The sequence below is a fragment of the Sinocyclocheilus grahami genome, unplaced genomic scaffold (assembly GCF_001515645.1).
Source record: "Sinocyclocheilus grahami isolate Dianchi unplaced genomic scaffold, SAMN03320097.WGS_v1.1 scaffold1640.1, whole genome shotgun sequence".
Lineage (NCBI taxonomy): Eukaryota > Metazoa > Chordata > Actinopteri > Cypriniformes > Cyprinidae > Sinocyclocheilus > Sinocyclocheilus grahami.
The window spans coordinates 50,687-70,886 of record NW_015506819.1 but is presented as its reverse complement, the minus strand read 5'-3'; the positions used below and the strand labels follow the sequence as shown (position 1 = coordinate 70,886).

The 20,200-nt window shown below is 37.8% G+C and overlaps 1 protein-coding gene across 1 annotated transcript in view; it reads left to right on the top strand.

Moving 5' to 3' along the window:
- LOC107571716 (CUB and sushi domain-containing protein 2-like) overlaps window positions 1–20,192 on the top strand; it is a 122,907-nt gene extending 102,715 nt beyond the window's left edge. The window contains exons 44-58 of the mRNA XM_016258052.1: window positions 3,435–3,617; window positions 5,774–5,950; window positions 8,120–8,299; window positions 8,440–8,613; window positions 8,804–8,977; window positions 9,346–9,419; window positions 9,512–9,623; window positions 10,136–10,315; window positions 11,225–11,290; window positions 11,447–11,608; window positions 12,423–12,535; window positions 13,528–13,615; window positions 17,318–17,450; window positions 17,538–17,715; window positions 20,113–20,192. Of these exons, the coding sequence (XP_016113538.1) occupies window positions 3,435–3,617; window positions 5,774–5,950; window positions 8,120–8,299; window positions 8,440–8,613; window positions 8,804–8,977; window positions 9,346–9,419; window positions 9,512–9,623; window positions 10,136–10,315; window positions 11,225–11,290; window positions 11,447–11,608; window positions 12,423–12,535; window positions 13,528–13,615; window positions 17,318–17,450; window positions 17,538–17,697 (1,976 nt within the window). The 3' untranslated portion in view covers window positions 17,698–17,715; window positions 20,113–20,192. The remainder of the gene's footprint in view (window positions 1–3,434; window positions 3,618–5,773; window positions 5,951–8,119; window positions 8,300–8,439; window positions 8,614–8,803; window positions 8,978–9,345; window positions 9,420–9,511; window positions 9,624–10,135; window positions 10,316–11,224; window positions 11,291–11,446; window positions 11,609–12,422; window positions 12,536–13,527; window positions 13,616–17,317; window positions 17,451–17,537; window positions 17,716–20,112) is intronic.
- The last annotated feature ends 8 nt before the right edge of the window (window positions 20,193–20,200 follow it).

Sequence of the window (20,200 nt, the reverse complement as noted above, 5' to 3'; positions counted from 1 at the left end):
AAAGAGGGGAATATTTTTGCAAACTTTATAATAATAATAATAATAATAACAATAAATATACATTTAATATATCTTTTATTTTATTTGTTTATTTAATTTAAAGCTATTAACAAACCATTAACTATGACTTTTGCCTCAATAAACTCCTAATTTGCTGCTTATTAATAGTTAGTCAGGTAGTTGTTAAGTTTAGGTATTGGGTAGGATTAGGGATGTAGAGTATGGTCATGCAGAATATGTGCTTTATAAGTACTAATACACAGCCAATATGTTGTCAATAGGAGTGTTAATAAGCATTTAGTTAATAGTGAGAATTGGTCCCACTTATTTTTTTATTATTCCCTATTGGCACACCTGACCATTAAACAAACATGGACTTTAATAATAACATCACACTCTAAATACGTAGACATTTATATGGAGTTGGTCCTCCCTTTGCAGCAATAACAGCTTCTATTCATATAGGTGGCTCTCTACGAGATTTTGGAGTGTTTCTGTGGGATTTTTTGCCAATTCATCCAGAAGAGCATTTGTGAGGTCAGGAGCTGATGTTAGACGAGAACATCCTGGCTCGCGGTCTCCATTTCAGTTCATCGCAAAAGTGTTTGATGGGCTTAAGGTCAAGGCTCTGTGCGGGCCAGTCAAGTTCTTCCACACCAAACTCATCCAACCATGTCTTCATGAACCTTGCGTTGTGCTCTGGGACACAGTCATGCTAGAATGGAAAAGGGCCTTCCCCAAACTGTTTCCACAACGTTGAAAGCAAAGTATTGTCCAACATTTCCTGGTATGCTGATGCATTAAGATTTGCCTTCACTGGAATTAAGGAGCCTAACAGAGAAGTGTGATTCGTCACTCGACAAAACAGGTTTCCACTGCTCCAGAGTCCAGTGTTGTGCACTGGGGCACAGTCATGCTGGAATGGAAAAGGGCCTTCCCCAAACTGTTTCCACAACATTGGAAGCAAAGTATTGTCCAACATTTCCTGGTATGCTGATGCATTAAGATTTGCCTTCACTGGAATTAAGGAGCCTAACAGAGAAGTGTGATTCGTCACTCGACAAAACAGGTTTCCACTGCTCCAGAGTCCAGTGTTGTGCACTGGGGCACAGTCATGCTGGAATGGAAAAGGGCCTTCCCCAAACTGTTTCCACAACATTGGAAGCAAAGTATTGTCCAACATTTCCTGGTATGCTGATGCATTAAGATTTGCCTTCACTGGAATTAAGGAGCCTAACAGAGAAGCGTGATTCGTCACTCCACAAAACAGGTTTCCACTGCTCCAGAGTCCAGTGTTGGTGTGCTTTACACTACACCATCTATTGAAACCCATTCAGTGAAGCACAGTGTTTGTGCAGATATTAATGCCAGTGGAGGTTTGGTCTCTTGGAATCACCAGAGCATTGATGATTTTTACGCAACATGCATGACCCGCTCTGTGACTTCACGTGGACTTCACTTCGTCGCTCAGTTGCTGCTGTTCATAAACACTTCCAATTTCTATATAATAATACTACTTACAGTTAGTTGACCGTGGAATATACTGCAGGCTTGAAACTTCATAAGCTGACTTATTGCAAAGGTGGCATCCAGTCACAGTACCACACTTTGAATTCACTGAGCTCTTCAGAACATCCTTTATTTTTTTCATTAAAAAAATGCAGACTGCATGGCCAGGTGCTTGATTTTTATACACCTGTGGCAATGGGTCTGGTTGAAACACTTGAATCCTGAATTTTATAATTAAGAGGTGTGTCCCAATAATATTGTCCATATAATGTGCATATATAGTGGGGCATGGGCTCCATTTTTCACATTTGAGATGGCACAGTCTCTGAGGTCTCGTAAGCGTGTGAGATGATGAATCAATGGCTTCAGGATTACATTCCAGATCAGTGGGTGGTAATACAATATTGCCATATAGGCAGCATCCAGAAGGGCAAAGAGTGTGTCCCCTCATAAACTGGTTTAATCTTCTCATATTGGGCTTGGCGACACAGACTCCCACATGCCTGCCAGGTAATGAGCTGCCCTGCTCCACTATAAACACATCAGTCCATTGCAGCCCTCAGATATGCCAGAAGAGCTTCATCCCTGGCTGTAAAACCACTGACAGGTTAATGTCACAATTCATAGCATTCATATTTCTCAAAAGATTGCTGTTTCTTTCTGTCAGCTGTCAAAAAGTGCATTAGGCTTTTTTTGCAAGACATCTTGTGGTTAATAACTGGCCTGTCAGTGTGAGTTTCTGAAGACGATATGCTGTATATAAATAGTAGTAATTCTTTAATATTTACTTCGCCCTTCACCAAAAGACTCACTGTTCATTTCAAATTAGTGATTGTTTGTTGAGCATTACCAGAGGATATATAGGGAATAGAAAGATCATTTGTAAATGCATCAGTGGATCAAAATAAGAGGATTTGCTGAAGAACACCATGGAGCGCACGGGTCGGCATTTTGAGCGGGGAAATTAAGGGAAATTTTCTGTCCCTGGTGATTTCTTATCCAAAGTAAATTATCACCAAAACCAAGCCGCTGTGATGCCTCTTTTCATCTCCTTTGCCAGGTCTACCGCAGAGAGTTGTTCAATAAATATGAATGAAATTACTCATCATCTTGTGTAAATCTCAGTTAACCTCTTTAAATAAAAACCTAATGTAATAGAGCGCAAGTTTGAAAGTCCTGCGGGGCATCTAGATAGTAGTTTTCCCATCACTCGCTGCCAAAGGATCTAAATTGGACTGGTTTGAGGGTATCTTAATTGTACATAGACACTACACCAAGGGTTTGAAACTCATTGTACTTGAGGTGTATAGACAACTCCATTGATTTTAATGGGAGTGATTTAGTTTTATTGAGTTTCTCCACACCGCATGTGTCCGTTGGATAAACAAGCTGTGACTAAAATCACCACCTTATCAGAAGACCTAAGACAGTTGAGCAACTAGAAGCTTGTATTAGACAAGAATGGGACAACATTCCTATTCTTAAACTTGAGCAACTTGTCTCCTCAGTCCCCAGACGTTTGCAGACTGTTATAAAAAGAAGAGGGGATGCCACACAGTGGTAAACATGGCCTTGTCCCAACTTTTTTGAGATGTGTTGATGCCATGAAATTTAAAATCAACTTATTTTTCCCTTAAAATGATACATTTTCTCAGTTTAAACATTTGATATGTCATCTATGTTGTATTCTGAATAAAATATTGAAATTTGAAACTTCCACATCATTGCATTCTGTTTTTATTCACAATTTGTACAGTGTCCCAACTTTTTTGGAATCGGGTTTGTATATCATGTCATTTTAAATGCCAAACCAAAATGAAGAAAGTGAAAATTGATATTATGGGCCTGATTTAAATATATATCTTTTGTTAACACTGCCATAAGAATAAGTGTCCAAGTGCTCATATGTATGCGTGTTGTTTCAGGGGATTCTGCTGGTTTGTGTGGAGACCCTGGCGTTCCAGTGCACGGGATCCGTCTGGGAGAGGAGTTCACCGTAGGGAGCATCGTACGATTCAGCTGCGAGTCTGGCTACGTTCTGAAGGGCTCCTCTGAACGAACCTGCCTGGCTAACGGGAGCTGGGTGGGCATCCAGCCTGAATGCCACGGTAAGAAAAATGAAACCTGGGTGGTCTGCAGAAGAATGCGGCTGAACTCGGATGATTAATCGCTTCTGCCTCTAGAAGATTCTGCTACACCCCAAAATTGTAGCCTATGCAAATTTCTCAGCGAGTTATTTCATAGCAGTTTAATTCTGCACACAAATGTCTAAACTTGTGCAAAACAAAAGAGCGAGATGGAGACAAACTGACAGACTGAGGTAGAAAGTGGTTGGCGAGAAGTTATTTTCATCTTGATTGGTTCCCGTCTGTTCTCTGCTGTAGCTTTAAAGTGGCTCCGTACACCTGGGGTGTACACATGTTACACTTCCACTCGTACCGTGTTTTCTTTCTCTCAACATACTGAAACGACTGTGCCAGCCCTGCTGGTCCCCTGGACACTGGGCTGCTGTGTTTGCACTCTCTCCTTCTCTCTTAAACAGCATTATTATTCTGCTCGTGTTGGTTTGTGTGAAGTGCCTGCAGAGTCAGGCTGACAACCCAAAGAAAGGCATGTCAGAGAAGCAGAAAACCCAGGTTAATTACCCGTGTGGAGATGCCTGCCATTTTTCTTACCCTGCTTTTTTAACACCAGCCATTTGTTTTATCTCACATCTTGTTAACAGTCACCCCTAAAACATTCCAGATATTTTTAGTTTTGCATCTCGTACAAAGTACACTGTCAACTCAATCCTTTCCTGCCTCCCAAATGCTTGGGGGTTGTGAGTTTGAAATGTGTGCGCTTGTGTATCTGCCTAAGTTTGTGTTTCTCTTATTGATTTGACCCTTGGGCTATTGTTATCCATGCCAGTTCAACAAACTGTGGTGACTTAAAAAAGGTGGATTCTCAGAAAATGCAGACATTTCCAGAGAGCAAATCAATAGCAACCTAAAACCCCTCTTTTTTTTTTTACATCCTGAATACACGAAAAAGCTCATCGTCTTAAAGTGCAAGGGGAAATCAAGGTGACTTTTTTCGTTTATGTCCTCATCACAAATGTTTGTTGTCCTAGCATGTACTTATATGAAGAAATAGACCGTTCTTTGCAGAATTGTGTGCTTTATAATAATGTAATATACTATAAAATAGTGGTTGTCAACTGGTGAAATGTGACACAAAAAGTATAGGGACCAACTCTCACTATTAACTAGTTGCTTATTAGCATGCCTATTATTAACATATTGGCTGTGTATTAGTACTTATAAAACACATATTCTGCATGGCCATATTCTACATCCCTAATCCTACCTAAACCTAACAACTACCTTACTAAATATTAATTATCATCAAATTAGGAGTTTATTGAGGCAAAAGTTGTGTTTGTTAATAGTGAGAATTGGACACTTTAAAATAAAGTGTGACCTAATAAACTACTAATCATACTGTATACTTATTTTTTTCTATGCAAATTTCACACGAAACAAAAATAAAGTGGGCTCATTCACTTTTAAAATGTTAATTAAAATAACATAAGTAAAAGATTATAATTGTTTTTCTCAAATTTACATCAAAGGTTCTCTATCCAGTGAAACTCAGTATTTTGGCACAAATCCATCCTCCTCTTGCTAGAAAAATAATCCCCACATTATGCCGACAACAGTGTGTGGTGAATTATTGCCGCCCAAACATGATACCATTCAAATTTGGGTTTGTCTGATAATCATATTTGGTACTGTGTTGGGACACACTTGATTTCCAATGTAAAATGTGTATCCTGATGCAAAACCTGAGCCAAAGGACACTAGCGTATGTAATAACAGATGATAACAGGTTTGTCAAGCTCAGTATTCGCCACTCAAGTTCTCTGTTTTCATGTTGGCAAGTCTCCAGTGCTCAAACCTCTAGCCCATATTGGTGGCGTCCCTGGTTGTGAGTGTGTGCCCACCTGCTCTTTATTGGCACCCACCCATGAATAAGCTCCATCTGCCCTGTCCTGGGGAAGAGGATTGTCTAATGTATGAAATCTCCTGCAGTAAATGTGTTTATTAATTAAAAGCTAAATTAACAAATAACTGTCCAGGTCGGAGGAGGGGCATGTCCTATGAATCGTGTAGATGCCTAGTAGTGTGCCATCCTCCCTTGCACCTGGGATTCATGTTCTATGCTGACCATGTATATTTGGCACCTTGCATCCCATCTGACGTTCTCTTGTTATCTTTCACAGTGGTCTCCTGTGGCAACCCTGGAACTCCCCGCAACGCCATGATCCAGTTCCATGATGGACTTGTGTTTTCCCGCTCTGTAATGTACTCCTGCAGAGAAGGCTACTACTCCACCGGCTTGCTCACTCGTCATTGTACTGTCAATGGCACCTGGACCGGGGACATGCCGGAATGCACAGGTGCCCCATCAACACCTCAGCAGGAGTTTGAATAGATTAAACATCCATTTTTTTAAAGCTAGCATCATGAAAGGTGCGGTCACATTTACCGTTGTTTGGGAATTCTTCACGAAATTTAGTAATTTCAGTAGGAATGCATGTGATTGGGAATTAAGCGCAAAGGCGAAAGATTTCCCCACAAGGTCACGAGGATTTGCCTTTTTTGCATGCAAACTTCCACTGAAATTCCGGTATTGTGACCAAACCTTAGCTCTTTACAGGTTTAGGTAACACTTGAAGCCCCCATGAAATCAAAATCAAAGATTTGTGGCTTTAAGTCCATCAACAGTATATGCTAGTTAAACTAATTTGACAAAAGTAGCAAATATAAACATTTTAAATGTATAGACCTTTTCCGGGGGAATACAAACCAAAACTATAAATGACTCATCTTGGGCACAATATTTGTAAAGTATATTTATGTGATGTATATTTGAATATGAAGTATATTCGATTGTGCTAAAGTGGAACTATTGCAAGTATCAGTACTTCAGGTACTTGAAATGTCTTGCATTTAAAGACTGATATTACTCAAAGTTCATACCGTCCTAATCAATAGTGATATTAAAATACATTTTAGGCTTAATATAAAGAAATGTGCATTGTGCACAAGTAGTACTTCAAATAAAGTCAGTAAGTCTAAAGTGATATGTCAGTAAATGTGTTAATAGATTTGAACAATACTTAGTATGAAATGTATTTTAAATATATAACTTTTTACTAGGGTACCTCTGAATAGCATTCGTGTGTAGCAATTCACGATTAATCCTATCCCTGTTTTTTAATGGTTGATTAAAAAGATAACATGCTATCTGGAAATCTTATTCTAATCAAAATAGCTTTTTTAAGCTTGTTAGCACTGTGCTAAGCTGTTAGCTTGGTACTCGGCTAATTGAAATGTTATCATTAGTTTTGCAGTTGTTCACCTGTCAACAAAGACTAGCTCTTAGCAAACAAATTGCAGAGGATAAAGTAAGCATTTATTCTGTAGGATTATGAAAAGAGAGGATCATTTACCTCATTTGCACACATTTGTCTTGGCAAGTATTTTAGTATTACAACTTTTTTTAGCAAATGTAGGTACTTTGATTTATTATTGCTTATCTATGCATAATCAGCTTGTAACACTCCAAAGAGAAAGGAAAACTTGAAATCGCATCATATGACCCCTTTAAAAGTAAATGTTTATCACTGCCCTTGTGCATCTCTCTAAGTGACACCGTGATCACACCATCTCAGCAAATCATAGTTCTAAGTTGGAAAGTTTCCATGTTCCAAGTCTAGCTCTAAGTGGCTTTCTTTTGCAATTTCCTAAATAGCAAGTTGGAAATTCCCACTTTCCGAGTTAAATGGAATGCAGGATAAAGTCGACTATGCTCATAGTGTCTTTTCATAGGGTCTTTCGGTGGCTTTAGAAAGGGACGGTTTTATTCTCGAGATTCTCTTACGCTAAACTGCTCTGAATAGTACAGCTCTCAGTGGCCAAGCTCTTGAGGAATCCAGAGGCTGGAGTTGAATTGGTTTTGTTCGCGTGAAGCTTTTCAATGCATTGTGGGACAGGAATTAATAATGAGGCACAGTGTTCTCCATTATCCCAGCTCTGGACGCAAGCAGATCAGGGACGTCTACATAGCAGCCCTGTGTTGGAGAGATAGACTATCCCTGTTCCCCCTCTTGGCAGCCACCCGAGTGACTTGCCATGCTCATAAAAACACAATGCTCACTGTTCAGGCTCTGAGCAAATGGTGGTCACGTGCAAACGTTACAGCTCCAGACACATTGGTGTTTTTGGCACAGAGCAGATGCCGGTGGCCTCAGACTACAGGAAGTGACTAGAGGAAAGAGCCTCCCAAAGCTGATGCCTAAAACAGTTCATTAATTTAAAGGCACCACTAAGAGTGATAAAACATCTTGTTGCTTCCAGTTTATGACCCTTTTAATATGAAAATGTTTCTGCCTAAATTTGTTATCTGTTTCAATGAAACGGCTAATTATAAAATGGTTCCAAATCATCCGTATTTTGGCACACTTGTCCTCGCTTGTCATTTAGCCATGTACTTCCTCTTATCGCACCACAAATGGCTTTCAGCTTTTCTTTGACTTTGCTTTACTCTCTCTGCCCACTTCCAGTCATTAACTGTGGAGATCCTGGAGTGCCAGCTAATGGTATCAGACTGGGTATTGACTTCACGTACAGCCACACTGTGAGCTTCCAATGTTCACCAGGTTTCACTATGGATGCCGATCGTGCCTCTATGCTCATCTGCACCAAGGATCGCACATGGAACATCACCAAGCCAGTTTGCAAAGGTTTGAGCCCACCTCTTGTGAATGGAAGCTTCCTGTATACTTCCAAATGATTGGTATCTTGCGTGATTTTATTTAATTCATTTATTTTTTATTTTTTTATTCATTTTTCAACATGACATATTGTCTATGTTTTCTTGCAGCCATTGTGTGTGGCACACCTCCCAGCATCCCGAATGGTCAGGTTGTGGGGTCTGACTTCCAATGGGGGTCCAGCATTAGTTATAGCTGTAATCAGGGTTACCAGCTTTCCCTTCCCACTATCCTCACCTGCCAGGGCACAGGAAACTGGAGTGGCGAACGGCCGCAGTGTTTTCGTAAGTGTGAATTTTTCTAAAGGCTCCAATTACAATTTGAGGTTTACCAGAAGTGTTTATAAGCATTTAAATCCACATATAACATTTTTAACTGGATGTTTCTAAATTTTAGCTGTACGTTTTGTGTGATGGTGGCAATACCTTATAGTATAATAATTATCATCCTCAATGAGTTTCTCTTTCTCTGCAGCTGTATTTTGTGGAGATCCAGGGATACCAGCCCAGGGCAAGCGAGAAGACCGAGGGTTCACATACCTGTCCTCTGTTTCATTCTCATGTTACCCGCCTTTGATCCTGGTTGGCTCTGCTCGCCGTTACTGCCAATACGATGGAACCTGGAGTGGAACCCAGCCATCTTGCATAGGTCAGCTGATGTATTCATGCTGCCTTCACACTTAGAATATGAGCAAATATATAAAACATAGTTCTGACACATTATTATATTGCAAAATGAAAAAAAAAGTGATTGTTGGTTTTGACTGGTTTTGTTTCGCAAACCTGGCAACCCTGCACATTACAATTCAGAAGTGTGTGTGTGTTTTTTTTTTTTTAAGAACCACCTTTCTGCTTAAGGCTATATTTATTTAATCATAAATACAGTAAAAACAATAATATTGTGAAATATTTTTTAATTTAAAATAAGTGTTTTCTGTTTTATTATATTTTAAAATGTAATTTATTCCTGTGGTGCTCTGATTGTTATTAATTAATTTATTTATTTATTTAACACAGATCCCAGTCACACCAGCTGTGTAGATCCTGGCACTCCTCTCTTTGGCCACCAGAACAACTCTCAAGGCTACCAGGTGCTAATCACATCAAACCAAGGCTGTTATCAGTTCATCTCAAACACATTTTTTCATGTCATTTGTGACTATTTGTGTGTTTGTATCAACAGATTGGTAGTTCAGTGTATTACAGCTGCAGAAAGGGCCACCTCCTTCTGGGCTCCATTTCTCGGACATGTTTGCCCAACCTCACCTGGAGTGGCATGCAGCCTGAGTGCATCGGTTAGCCGCAATTTTGCAAACATATTAGTTCGACTTTTCGGTAACACTTTAGAATAGGGAACACTTATTCACTATTAACCACAACTTTTCCCTCAATAAATTTTTAATTTGCTGCTTATTAAGAGTTAGTAAGTTAGTTGTTAAGTGTAGATATTAGGTAGGATTAGGGATGTAGAATAAGGCATTAATTTGTGCTTAATTAGTACTAATAAATGGCTAAAATTCTAGTAATATGCATGCTAATAAGCAACTAGTTAAGAGACCCTAAAATAAAGTGTTACCGACTTTTCTGTTACTACACTTTTTTTGTTTTCAGATGGTAAACAAAAAATATATATTTTAAATAATTTATTAAAACTAATTTGAAAATAATTTGAAGTGATGAATAAAGTAGAGCATCCTTTCCTGATTTCATTTGAATTTGAATGGTTAGTTAGAGTTTTTGTTTTTTTGTTTTTGCACAATACACCCTCCACAATGTAAGATTCTCTCTCTCGGCTTTCTCTCCTCAGCTCATCACTGTAATCAGCCAGAGCTCCCTGCACAGGCAGATGTAGGTGCTATAGAACTGCCATCTCTGGGTTATACGCTCATCTACACCTGTCAGCCTGGTTTCTACCTTGCTGGAGGGTCTGAACACCGTACCTGCAGGGCTGATGGCAGCTGGACAGGGAAACCTCCGTTGTGTGCACGTATGTACAAAATACTTTATAAATACGTGTGTGAGCCAACAAACCAAAATATACCAAATTAAAATCTTGTTTTTTCATGCAAATGTAAAAGAAATTGATCGATTGACATTGAGCATGTTCATACCACATATGTGTTTTGGTGTAGCCCATCTGCTTGATTTACAGACTTAATGATTTACCGTATTCAACCACTTTGGGATTTTTCTTCTCTACAAATGTTGATAAATGGCCACGTCCACCTGTTTCATCTCCACAACTGGTGTGATCGCTGTGCCCAATTCATCATGTTATTGTTGAAATTTCATATTAGTAGAGCTCTGATTAGCCCAGTGGAATGCATTGATTTGGTTTTGAAAAAGCACAGACTGTTATAAAATATTATCAGATAAACAGTTCCCATACAGTATTTACCATGCCGACTGTGAGCGTATAGGGCAGAAAAATAAGATTAACAATTTCCTTTTTACTCTGCTGGAGGAGGATGGCATTAGTCTCAAGTTAAACCCTAAATGCATCATAGTCTAGTAGTTGCTGAAATATTTTATAATAAAGCTGAAAGTAGGGTTCTGGCCTTTTGCAGTGGAAGGATATTAACAGCACCTGTGGGAGACCAGAGAGAGAGACAACATAGTCGTATGACATCTAATAAAGCTGTTTTTCCCCCACTGTGTGTGTCCAATCATCTTATAATGTCCTGCGAAGTAGACTTCACAGGGTATTCATATATATTAAGTGAAATTCCAAATCATAGAAAGTCTATATGTTCTGCCCATATGGTCCAAATGTTTTTGGTTTTAATTTATTTACACAAGTCATGTAATCATGTTTGTTAGTACTGCTTTTGAAAGGTCAATGTCATGTGTGTTCTGCCTCTTCATCTGACACCATATATATTTACTTGTCCTATAGCTGATAACAGACCAAGCGGAAAAACTGTAGGAACAGTGCAAGAGCCGCCCAACACAAAGCAACCCGGTAAGTTTCACTGTCTACTATAAATTAAAGTAATATTTTAATGCAAGGCAAGTTAATTAAATATTCCCCTAAAATATTTTAGTCACTTGAATGTATAATACAGTAGCTCTTGTCTTTGTTTCTCTCATTGTGTTCATTTTTGTGTCTCTATCTCAGTGCCAAGTGGGGTTTTTGCTAAGAACTCTCTTTGGAGGGGTTCATACGAATATCTAGGAAAGAAGCAGCCAGCAATGCTTAGCATAACTGCTTTTGAACCATTCAGCAATCGGGTCAATGGCACTCTCATGGACCACAGTGGAGTACAGCTCAATCTGGCTGGTGAGTGTTTTTTCTTTTAACATCACAACACATTTTACCAACCACTCATTTGTGACACTTCAGCAGCAAGGTAATGCCAATTTTCTGGCTTGTACTGCCTCTAGCACTGTGTTTTGTGTAGTCTTAAAGAAAAAGTTGAGCCAAAAATGAAAAATCTGTATGTGTTACGTACTCCAAACATAATTTTTTTTATTCCATGGAGCATAAAAGGATATATTTTGCAGAATGTCTAAAGCCTGAAATACACCACAACTTTTTAAATCTGAACACTAAACATCATGCACTTGTTGACTTTGTAAATCGTTACAGAGAAAAAAAACTGGACATCATACACTAAATGACTGAGCATCACACACTACTAGACTTTCAAGGCATTCCGAATACAACAAACTCACACAAAAACATGTGCCTTGTTGCCACGAGACACGTAATAAATGAAAACAATATTTTTTTCTAAAATCGGCTCTAAACATCAAACATGTTTGATATCCTCCAAATGGATGGAATCATAGTCTGAGGCAAAAAAAAAAAATCAGTCTGTGACTATCGTACACTATGCAATTTTCCATGAAATCTGTCAACTCAAATCTGCAGACTGGCTCTGACTTTTGCCAACTAGCCTATGTGCTTTTTATTTTTTCATCTGTACTCCATATATTTAATATGTAATGAAAATTATTACTATTAATGTAAAGTAAATTGTACTAGTCTCATTAATGTTACATTGAGTCAATCCATATGAAATCAACACACAAAATTATTTTTTTTTGTGAGCACTCATGACAACCATCAAAACTTCTCACCATTTCTGCAGGTACCTATAAGAAAGAAGAAGCCCAGTTGTTGCTGCAGGTGTATCAGATTCGAGGCCCTGTGGAGATCTTCGTTAACAAGTTCAAAATTGACAACTGGGCCTTGGATGGACATGTATGTATATTCCTCTTTCCCTTTCCTCTGATCTTCCCCGTAGTTGTAACAGGAAGCCCTTGTGTGCCTTACATCCATAGAATCATAATCCTGACGTTTTGAAATGAAGACTCCCTGCAGAGTGAAACGTGGAAGTAATAATCATTGTGATGATTCTACAGATTTTCCACGTTGTAATGGATTAGATTCAAATAGATTGTTTGCTTTGAAGATATTAGGCAACCGCAGATCAAATATTTGAACCACGATTTAACTTGACCCAGCCTTCCGATCAGCTTATACATAAGTGGACTGGTTACTGGGAAAAAGAAGCATCTTACATTTGATTTCAACAGCCATGCTTTTATGTTGATGCAAGTCCTTTCTCCTTCCATGGTATGGCTCCATGCAGATGTTGTCCTCTGGAAGTCGTGCTCTTGCTTTGAAAGGTGGACATTTCTGAACCTTTACTGCAACCTGAGAGTGCTCAAAGTGTACTTCAATACTCACAGGCTGATGTAAGGGCTCTTGTATAGGGCCAGACCTTGGGCTGCTTGTAACTACTGAAACCCTCAACCACACACACAGCTTTTCACTCCTGGGGATAGAAGAGAACCGACAAAGTTTTTCTTTTAATTAAAACGTCAGTTAAATCATTGCTGGGTAATCAGGGCCAGACGTCTCTACCCCCCTCCAATGCACTTGGGACAAGCACCTGGGAGAGTGTAATTAAAAGTGTGGGCCATGAGTGTGTGGCTCTTGTATGTGTGTGTGTGTTCATGTAAGAGAGAGAGATAGAGAAAGCACAAGAGGTAAAGCAGGAGGGAGAAAGCAACTTTTATGTGTTTGTATGTGGATGTGTACACTTTTTATGCCTCAGTGAGGAATGATGGGGAAAGTAAATGTCAAACATAAGTAGTCTTTCACATCACTGACACATTTTACCTTTCAGTGGCTCATTTGTGACATTTTGAAAATTATTTTTACTTACGGATTTGTACTTTTCTCCACAGGTGTCATACATGCCTTCTTCTGATTCATTTGTATACCAAGGCTTTGTTCGAGGAAAAGGCTTCGGCCAGTTTGGACTTCAGAGGCTGGGTATGTGTGCTTGTCTTATAGGACTGTAAAATCTTACTTGTTAATGGGATACAATTAAAAATGACTCCATGTCGTTCCAAACCCGTGAGACTTTTGTTCGTCTTCTAAACACAAATAAGCTTTCAAATGGAGGGACAGAAATATGGAGCCAGATTGGCCTAAAAAATTATACATTTATAAAACAAAATTCATAAATTCACAGCACAATTTACATTTACAAAATCCGATTCGTAAATTCAAAACACAATTCATAAATACAGAAGTAAAAGCATAAATATTTCCCCAAATGCTCACACAAAAGCATCTTACCTAAATAAATGTAAAATGTTTACACAAATATGTATATATCTAGTTCTTGAATTAATTTATCACACATTTATGAATGATGTTACATGTATTTATGGATCATTGAATCTGCATTTGCAAATCATCACACATGCGTGGACTGCTTTGAATTTGTGTGCGCTATTTTTGAGACCTTCCTGGCAGGTTTAGATTCATAAATATATTTTTTTGGAGGATGTTCCGTTCAGCCAATCGCGGTGAGCTTTTAATCCACCAATCAAAACGCTCTTTACTGAACAGACTCAAGAAGCTCAACGCTGCGCTTGTACTGTGCATTGTTTCTATGATCGGGTCCTTGATGTAAAGACATTTTAATAGGTACTCTTTTTTTTTAGCACCTGATTACATTTTCTACAAAATCACATTATGATTTATATGCTTCGCACAAAATACAGCTACCCGGTTAGCCTGCTGTCTTATACACCAAAGTTGCACATACCCTGTTTATCCAGCCTGGTCTCATGTTTATACGTAGGTATTAATACGTAACATTTACAAGCACAAAACGTACACTTTTGTACGTTTTTATTAATGCTAAAACATACAATTTAGACGTATTTCAACGTTTAAAATGTACAAATCGCTACGTACTTCTAGCTAAAAAAAATTAAAAATATTTACATATCTTTTATGTCATTAAGATATTTGTATCAATGCATTTTTAGCATTTTTATCAATAAGCGATTTAGATTTTTAGAAACCTTAACCTGCCCCCAAACCTAAACCTACCCATTTTATAGCGAATATGCATTTTTATCATTTTATTAATACGCAATTTAGATTTTTAGACCCCATAACCTACCCCCAAACCTTAACCGACCCATTTGATAGCGATATAGGATATAAAACGCAAATTACCGAAATACGCAGGAAAATAAAAATTTTAGTAACAATATAGCATTAAAATATATTTATAGTCACTAATTCCACTCCTACCTATAAGCCTAAACATTTCTGTACACTATAAGAAAAACATGACAAACAGATAAATGCAATTACAATTATTTATTTATTGCAAAAATGTCAAAAGCAGTACTAAAAGTAATCCAAATGACGATGCGTTGCACGAGTCCTCTCTGGTGGAATACAGTAGGTTTGTGTGATCCAGAGCAGAATTTATGTTGTTAATCGCTGAAAATATTATCCAGATAATTTTCCCGATCCACTCCGTGAACTCGTGAAGGAACGTGCGGCGCATCATTCAAAGACACCTCACCAGAAACACGGCATGTCGCAATCTGTGACGACACTCAACGAGTGAGTAAAGTCGTTTTTTTATCTGATGGCATTTTCTTATGATTACAGGTTGTTTTAGTTAATTAAGTGTGTGGTGTTACAAAATTATTAGTCCAAAAGTTATTGCGAATGTGATAGCCTACTACTACTACTACTACTAATAACAACAGAACATATTACATAATTGTTGTTATTAAATGAAATATCTGGACATTTAACACCTATTTGATAACATTACAGATTGAGCAACTTTGGTGTATAAGACAGCAGGCTAACCGGGTAGCTGTATTTTGAAAAAAAAAGAGTACCCATTAAAATGTCTTTACATCAAGGACCCGATCATAGAAACAATGCACAGTACAAGCGCAGCGTTGAGCTTCTTGAGTCTGTTCAGTAAAGAGCATTTTGATTGGTGGATTAAAAGCTCACCGCGATTGGCTGAACGGAACATCCTCCAAAAAAAGATTTTTATGAATCTTAACCTGACAGGAAGGTCTCAAGAATACCACACACAAATTCAAAGCAGTCCACGCATGTGTGATGATTTGCAAATGCAGATTCAATGATCCATAAATACATGTAACATCATTCATAAATGTGTGATGAAAATGAATTCAAGAACTTGATATATACATATTTGTGTAAACATTTTAAATGTATTTAGGTAAGATGCTTTTTTGTGAGCACTTGGGGAAATATTTATGCTTTTACTTCTGTATTTATGAATTGTGTTTTGAATTTACAAATTGGATTTTGTAAATGTAAATTGTTCTGTGAATTTAAGAATTTTGTTTTATAAATGTATTATTTTTGAGGCCGATATGGCTCCATACAGAAATATCTAAAGCTTCATTTGTGCTTCAAAGACAAACAGAAGTGTATTATGGTTTGGAACAACATATTGACAGAAATAATAGCAGCATTAAATCATATCATGTTCATCACGTCCTTCTGTTGAATTGAGACCACCTGGGACCCCAAACCGATGTTCAGTTTACTAGCTTAGCATAGCACTATCTCAACTTATACCCTATGCAAGTGATTGATTTATATGATGATATAAATGAAAATAATGCATTTTATTACACTGTTCTCTTTAATGCTTGATTCCGATTGATTCATTATAACATATTACATGGGTTTATCTGTGTCAGGCTGGATGGGATGCTCAAACAAATCAGTCCATGAATAATTTGCATATAGATGTTTCAGCATTTTAAGCTGGCAAGGTATTTTAACATTGGATAAAGTACACACTTCAGCTTTAATGTCGTGGTGAAAATGTCAAGTCTGTATCGTTTCCTCAGATATCAGTTATCAAGTATATGTTTAAAATGATATATACTGCCAATGCCACCCACAAGAGCTATCATGTATTATTATAATACAATTTAGTAGGAGAGAAAGGAAAACTAGGGTTGGTGTAAGTATCTGGTGTACAGCTTGTGGAGGCCAAACCTGGAACGGTCTGTCAAATCCTGCCATAATGAAACATGCGCGCCTTCATCTATAAACGACAGCTGTATAGACTCCTATCCCAACATTGTCAGACAGATTGAGCAAACAGAAGATTTATTAATAAGAGGAGCTGTAGTGGAAAGAGCGTGTGTGTGTGTGTGCGCACACACCCATATTCCATCATTTCATGTTGGTTTGATGAGCTGGCTCTATTGAGTTAGTTAATTGAATCTCCCACTTGCAGCCTTGATGTTATTGGGAAGCTTTTTGGCATTGTCTGATGAGCAGGTGCACTGACACTCTCTCGTTGTTTAGGAAAGCTCTGTGGTCGAAATTGAAAAGTGTCACGAATTTGCCGTGTCTTGATATCTGTAATTAAAAAGCATTGTCAAGATAATGCAGTTTGACATCTCCCAAAAACAAGTCTCCCAGTTGAGTTATACAAAACAGTGAAATGTGAAGTTTGCCCATTTAATTGATTAATTTCTTATTTGTTGCATGGTTTCGAATCAATTCGAACACATGCTTTGACAAAAAGCTTTTCACTTGTGGTTAGTTATTGTTAATAATAACTCTATACAGAAATCAATTGTTTATTCCTGTATTGTTTGAAAAGGTAAAAGCAATATTTTGTAAATGCTTTATTTGTATGTTCTTTTACAGAGGGCCTTGATCCAAATGGCGAGAATCCAGGCTATAACTTTGCCTCCAATAGCAGTTCAGTGGCAGCAGCCATTTTAGTGCCTTTTATTGCCATGATCATAGCAGGCTTCGCACTGTATCTCTACAAACACAGGTACAGCACTCATTGTGCATTGATTTTTGTGATTTATTATGAATCACTCTTCCAGAATATTTGGTAATATGTCTTGTTTACTTGCAGAAAAAGGCCCAAAGTACCCTTCAATGGTTACGCAGGCCATGAGAACACCAACGGAAGAGCCACTTTTGAGAACCCTATGTATGACCGTAACATCCAGCCCACTGATATCATGGCCAGTGAGACCGAGTTCACAGTCAGCACAGTGTGCACAGCAGTATAGCGACCGCTCTAGTCAAAGGTGAGTCTTCAACAAGAGAGATCTGTTCTTAGTGACCAGCCTACATAAAGATTTGACTTCAATACAGGTAACATAAGAGGAATGACACAATACACTAATAAACATAAAAATACTGCTAATAAACATGTTTCAGGTCATGATCAGGACCCAGTTTGCCTCAGAAATATATACCTTCACATCAGAAGTGTGTCTTCATAGGAAGTCCACTAGGTTTTGGAACAGAGCTAATAATTTGTTTTTGTGAAACATTATACTAACTTTGTGAATTATGCGCTGGTTACAGTCTGGTTGAATTTACTTTTCTTTTTTTTCTAGAAGAACTTTTCAAGATTTCAAAGTCATAGCGTGACCTTAGCATTCTGCATCTGCACATTCTGCATTAGACTACTGTACAAACTAGCTTGGTGTCGGGGATGAAAAGGTCATTGGAGAACAAAGTTGAAATCTTGCGGTGTAATAAGCCGAATGAGGACAAAGACCTCAGGGAAAAGGAAAAGAGCAATATATCCTCACATAGTTGCTTTGGAATGATTTAGAGGCATCATTTGCTGTATATTTCTGCTATTATACACAAACTGCCTTTTCAGCATATAGTTTGTTTGAATGTTGAGTGGGGGAATTAAAACTAGAAAAATTGTACTTCTAAAATTGACTTTATCGCCCTAGTTTTGCCCTCAGACAAAATGGAAAACAAACTTCTGAGGCAAGGGGATAAGGATAGAGAAGTATTGAATTTTAATTAATTTATTTCAGCTGTTATACTCTCTTCCAGTATTTTTTTTAAAGAGCACCTAATCTTAGCCGCAGACTATGAACTTGGGCGGGATTTGTAATTTGTTTCCCCCTGTATTCCATGTATTTAAATCTGTTCTGCTGATTTGAACCTGAAACATTCCTTTGTCATGTGCTTTTCTGCTATTTGAGTATTTTTTGTGATTGCTTTTCTAAATTACGTAAGAGTTAAAAATGTACCTTGCTATTGCATTCTGTTGTTACGATGTTAGTCTGATACTGTTGTGTTGAGCATCTTTCTTTCTCAATTTTCACAATTTTTCCCTTTTTCACCATGTCCATCTGTTTTTTTTTTATGTCTTCCTTTCCCATCTGACAAGCAGTGTTGGGCAGTAACTACTACTAAGTACTAAAAGTAGCATTGCTATTAACTACATCTTTCAGTATCCTACCAGTACCTCAGCTGTTTTTAAAATAGCTTTTCCAGTAATATGATTTTTTTTTATGTATCTGTGCAGAATACATGGCAGAATGTTTTCAGCTATGAATTTTCAACATTTAGGGGCTTAATGATGCAGAATTGATGGTCATTCTCCTTTTTTCGTTCTTTTTTGCTGTTTTTATTAGGATAGGACAGTGTAGAGCAGACAGGAAGCGAAGTGGGAGAGAGAGAGGGTTTGGGATCAGGAAAGGTCCTCAAGCCGGGATTCGAACTCGGGACGCCCGTAACACAGTAGCGCACTGTGTTACAGGTGCACTGCCCACTATAGGCTATTGGTGTCGACAGCCCTTTTAAGTAGCACTGTGCCTCTGCTTGTGCGATTGGTCTTCAAAAGATGTTCTGAGTTTGATGTTCGTGTTGTTTGTGTTTTGGGTTGTCATGTGGCTGAACCAATTGTTAGTGTTTATACGATTCATTTTAGCAAGTTGGTCAAATCTGAATTTTACCAATAAAATCATTAAATGAACCAGCTGAAATTAGATTCCCTTTGCGTCCCATCATGACACGTTATTTTTGTTCCATATCATTTTTTCACAATTTATTTTTGTCACTTTTAACTAAATTATAGTAATTTATAGAGTTATCTGTTGTATTTTGTATGGTTTTTTATGTAGAATTTGTGTATTTTATGTAAAAAAAACAACAACAAAAAAATTTCTGTCCAATTCCTTTTTAATGTTAAGGTCCTTAATTGTGTACCATAAATATACTGCCAATTACAAAATATTTTTATTAGACATTACAAAATGTCCTCTTAAAGTGTGGTCATATTAGCGATATTTTGGCAAAATTGTGAGGGCCAAAAGTTACATCTTCTGTTTTCAATAGTTGTACCAATATATGAAGAAGTCACTGAAAGAAGTCACATTCATACTCAGCAGCTTTCCATTGGTCAACTCAGCAAATCCACACAACTGACTTGAACCCATTACAACAATTGTGTTAAGAATTTAAATGAATTAATTTTGCATGTGAAAATTTACAGAACAGCGGTAAATGTGTCTTTACAGTAAATGGCTTCAGTGTAGCTAGCTAGTTTTTAGTATCTTCTAGTGTAGCTACTTAGTAGTTTAACTAGTTTAAATAATGAGTAGCTTGAGAAATCTCAAAGTAGTTTCTTCAAGACTGCTGACAAACGTGTCTTTTCTCTTCTCTTTTCATAGGCTGCATATAATCTTTCCCTCTCCACACAACTGTTCCCATAGTAAGAATGGGCCACATGGATGGACAAAAGAGGAGGATGTTTTTTTT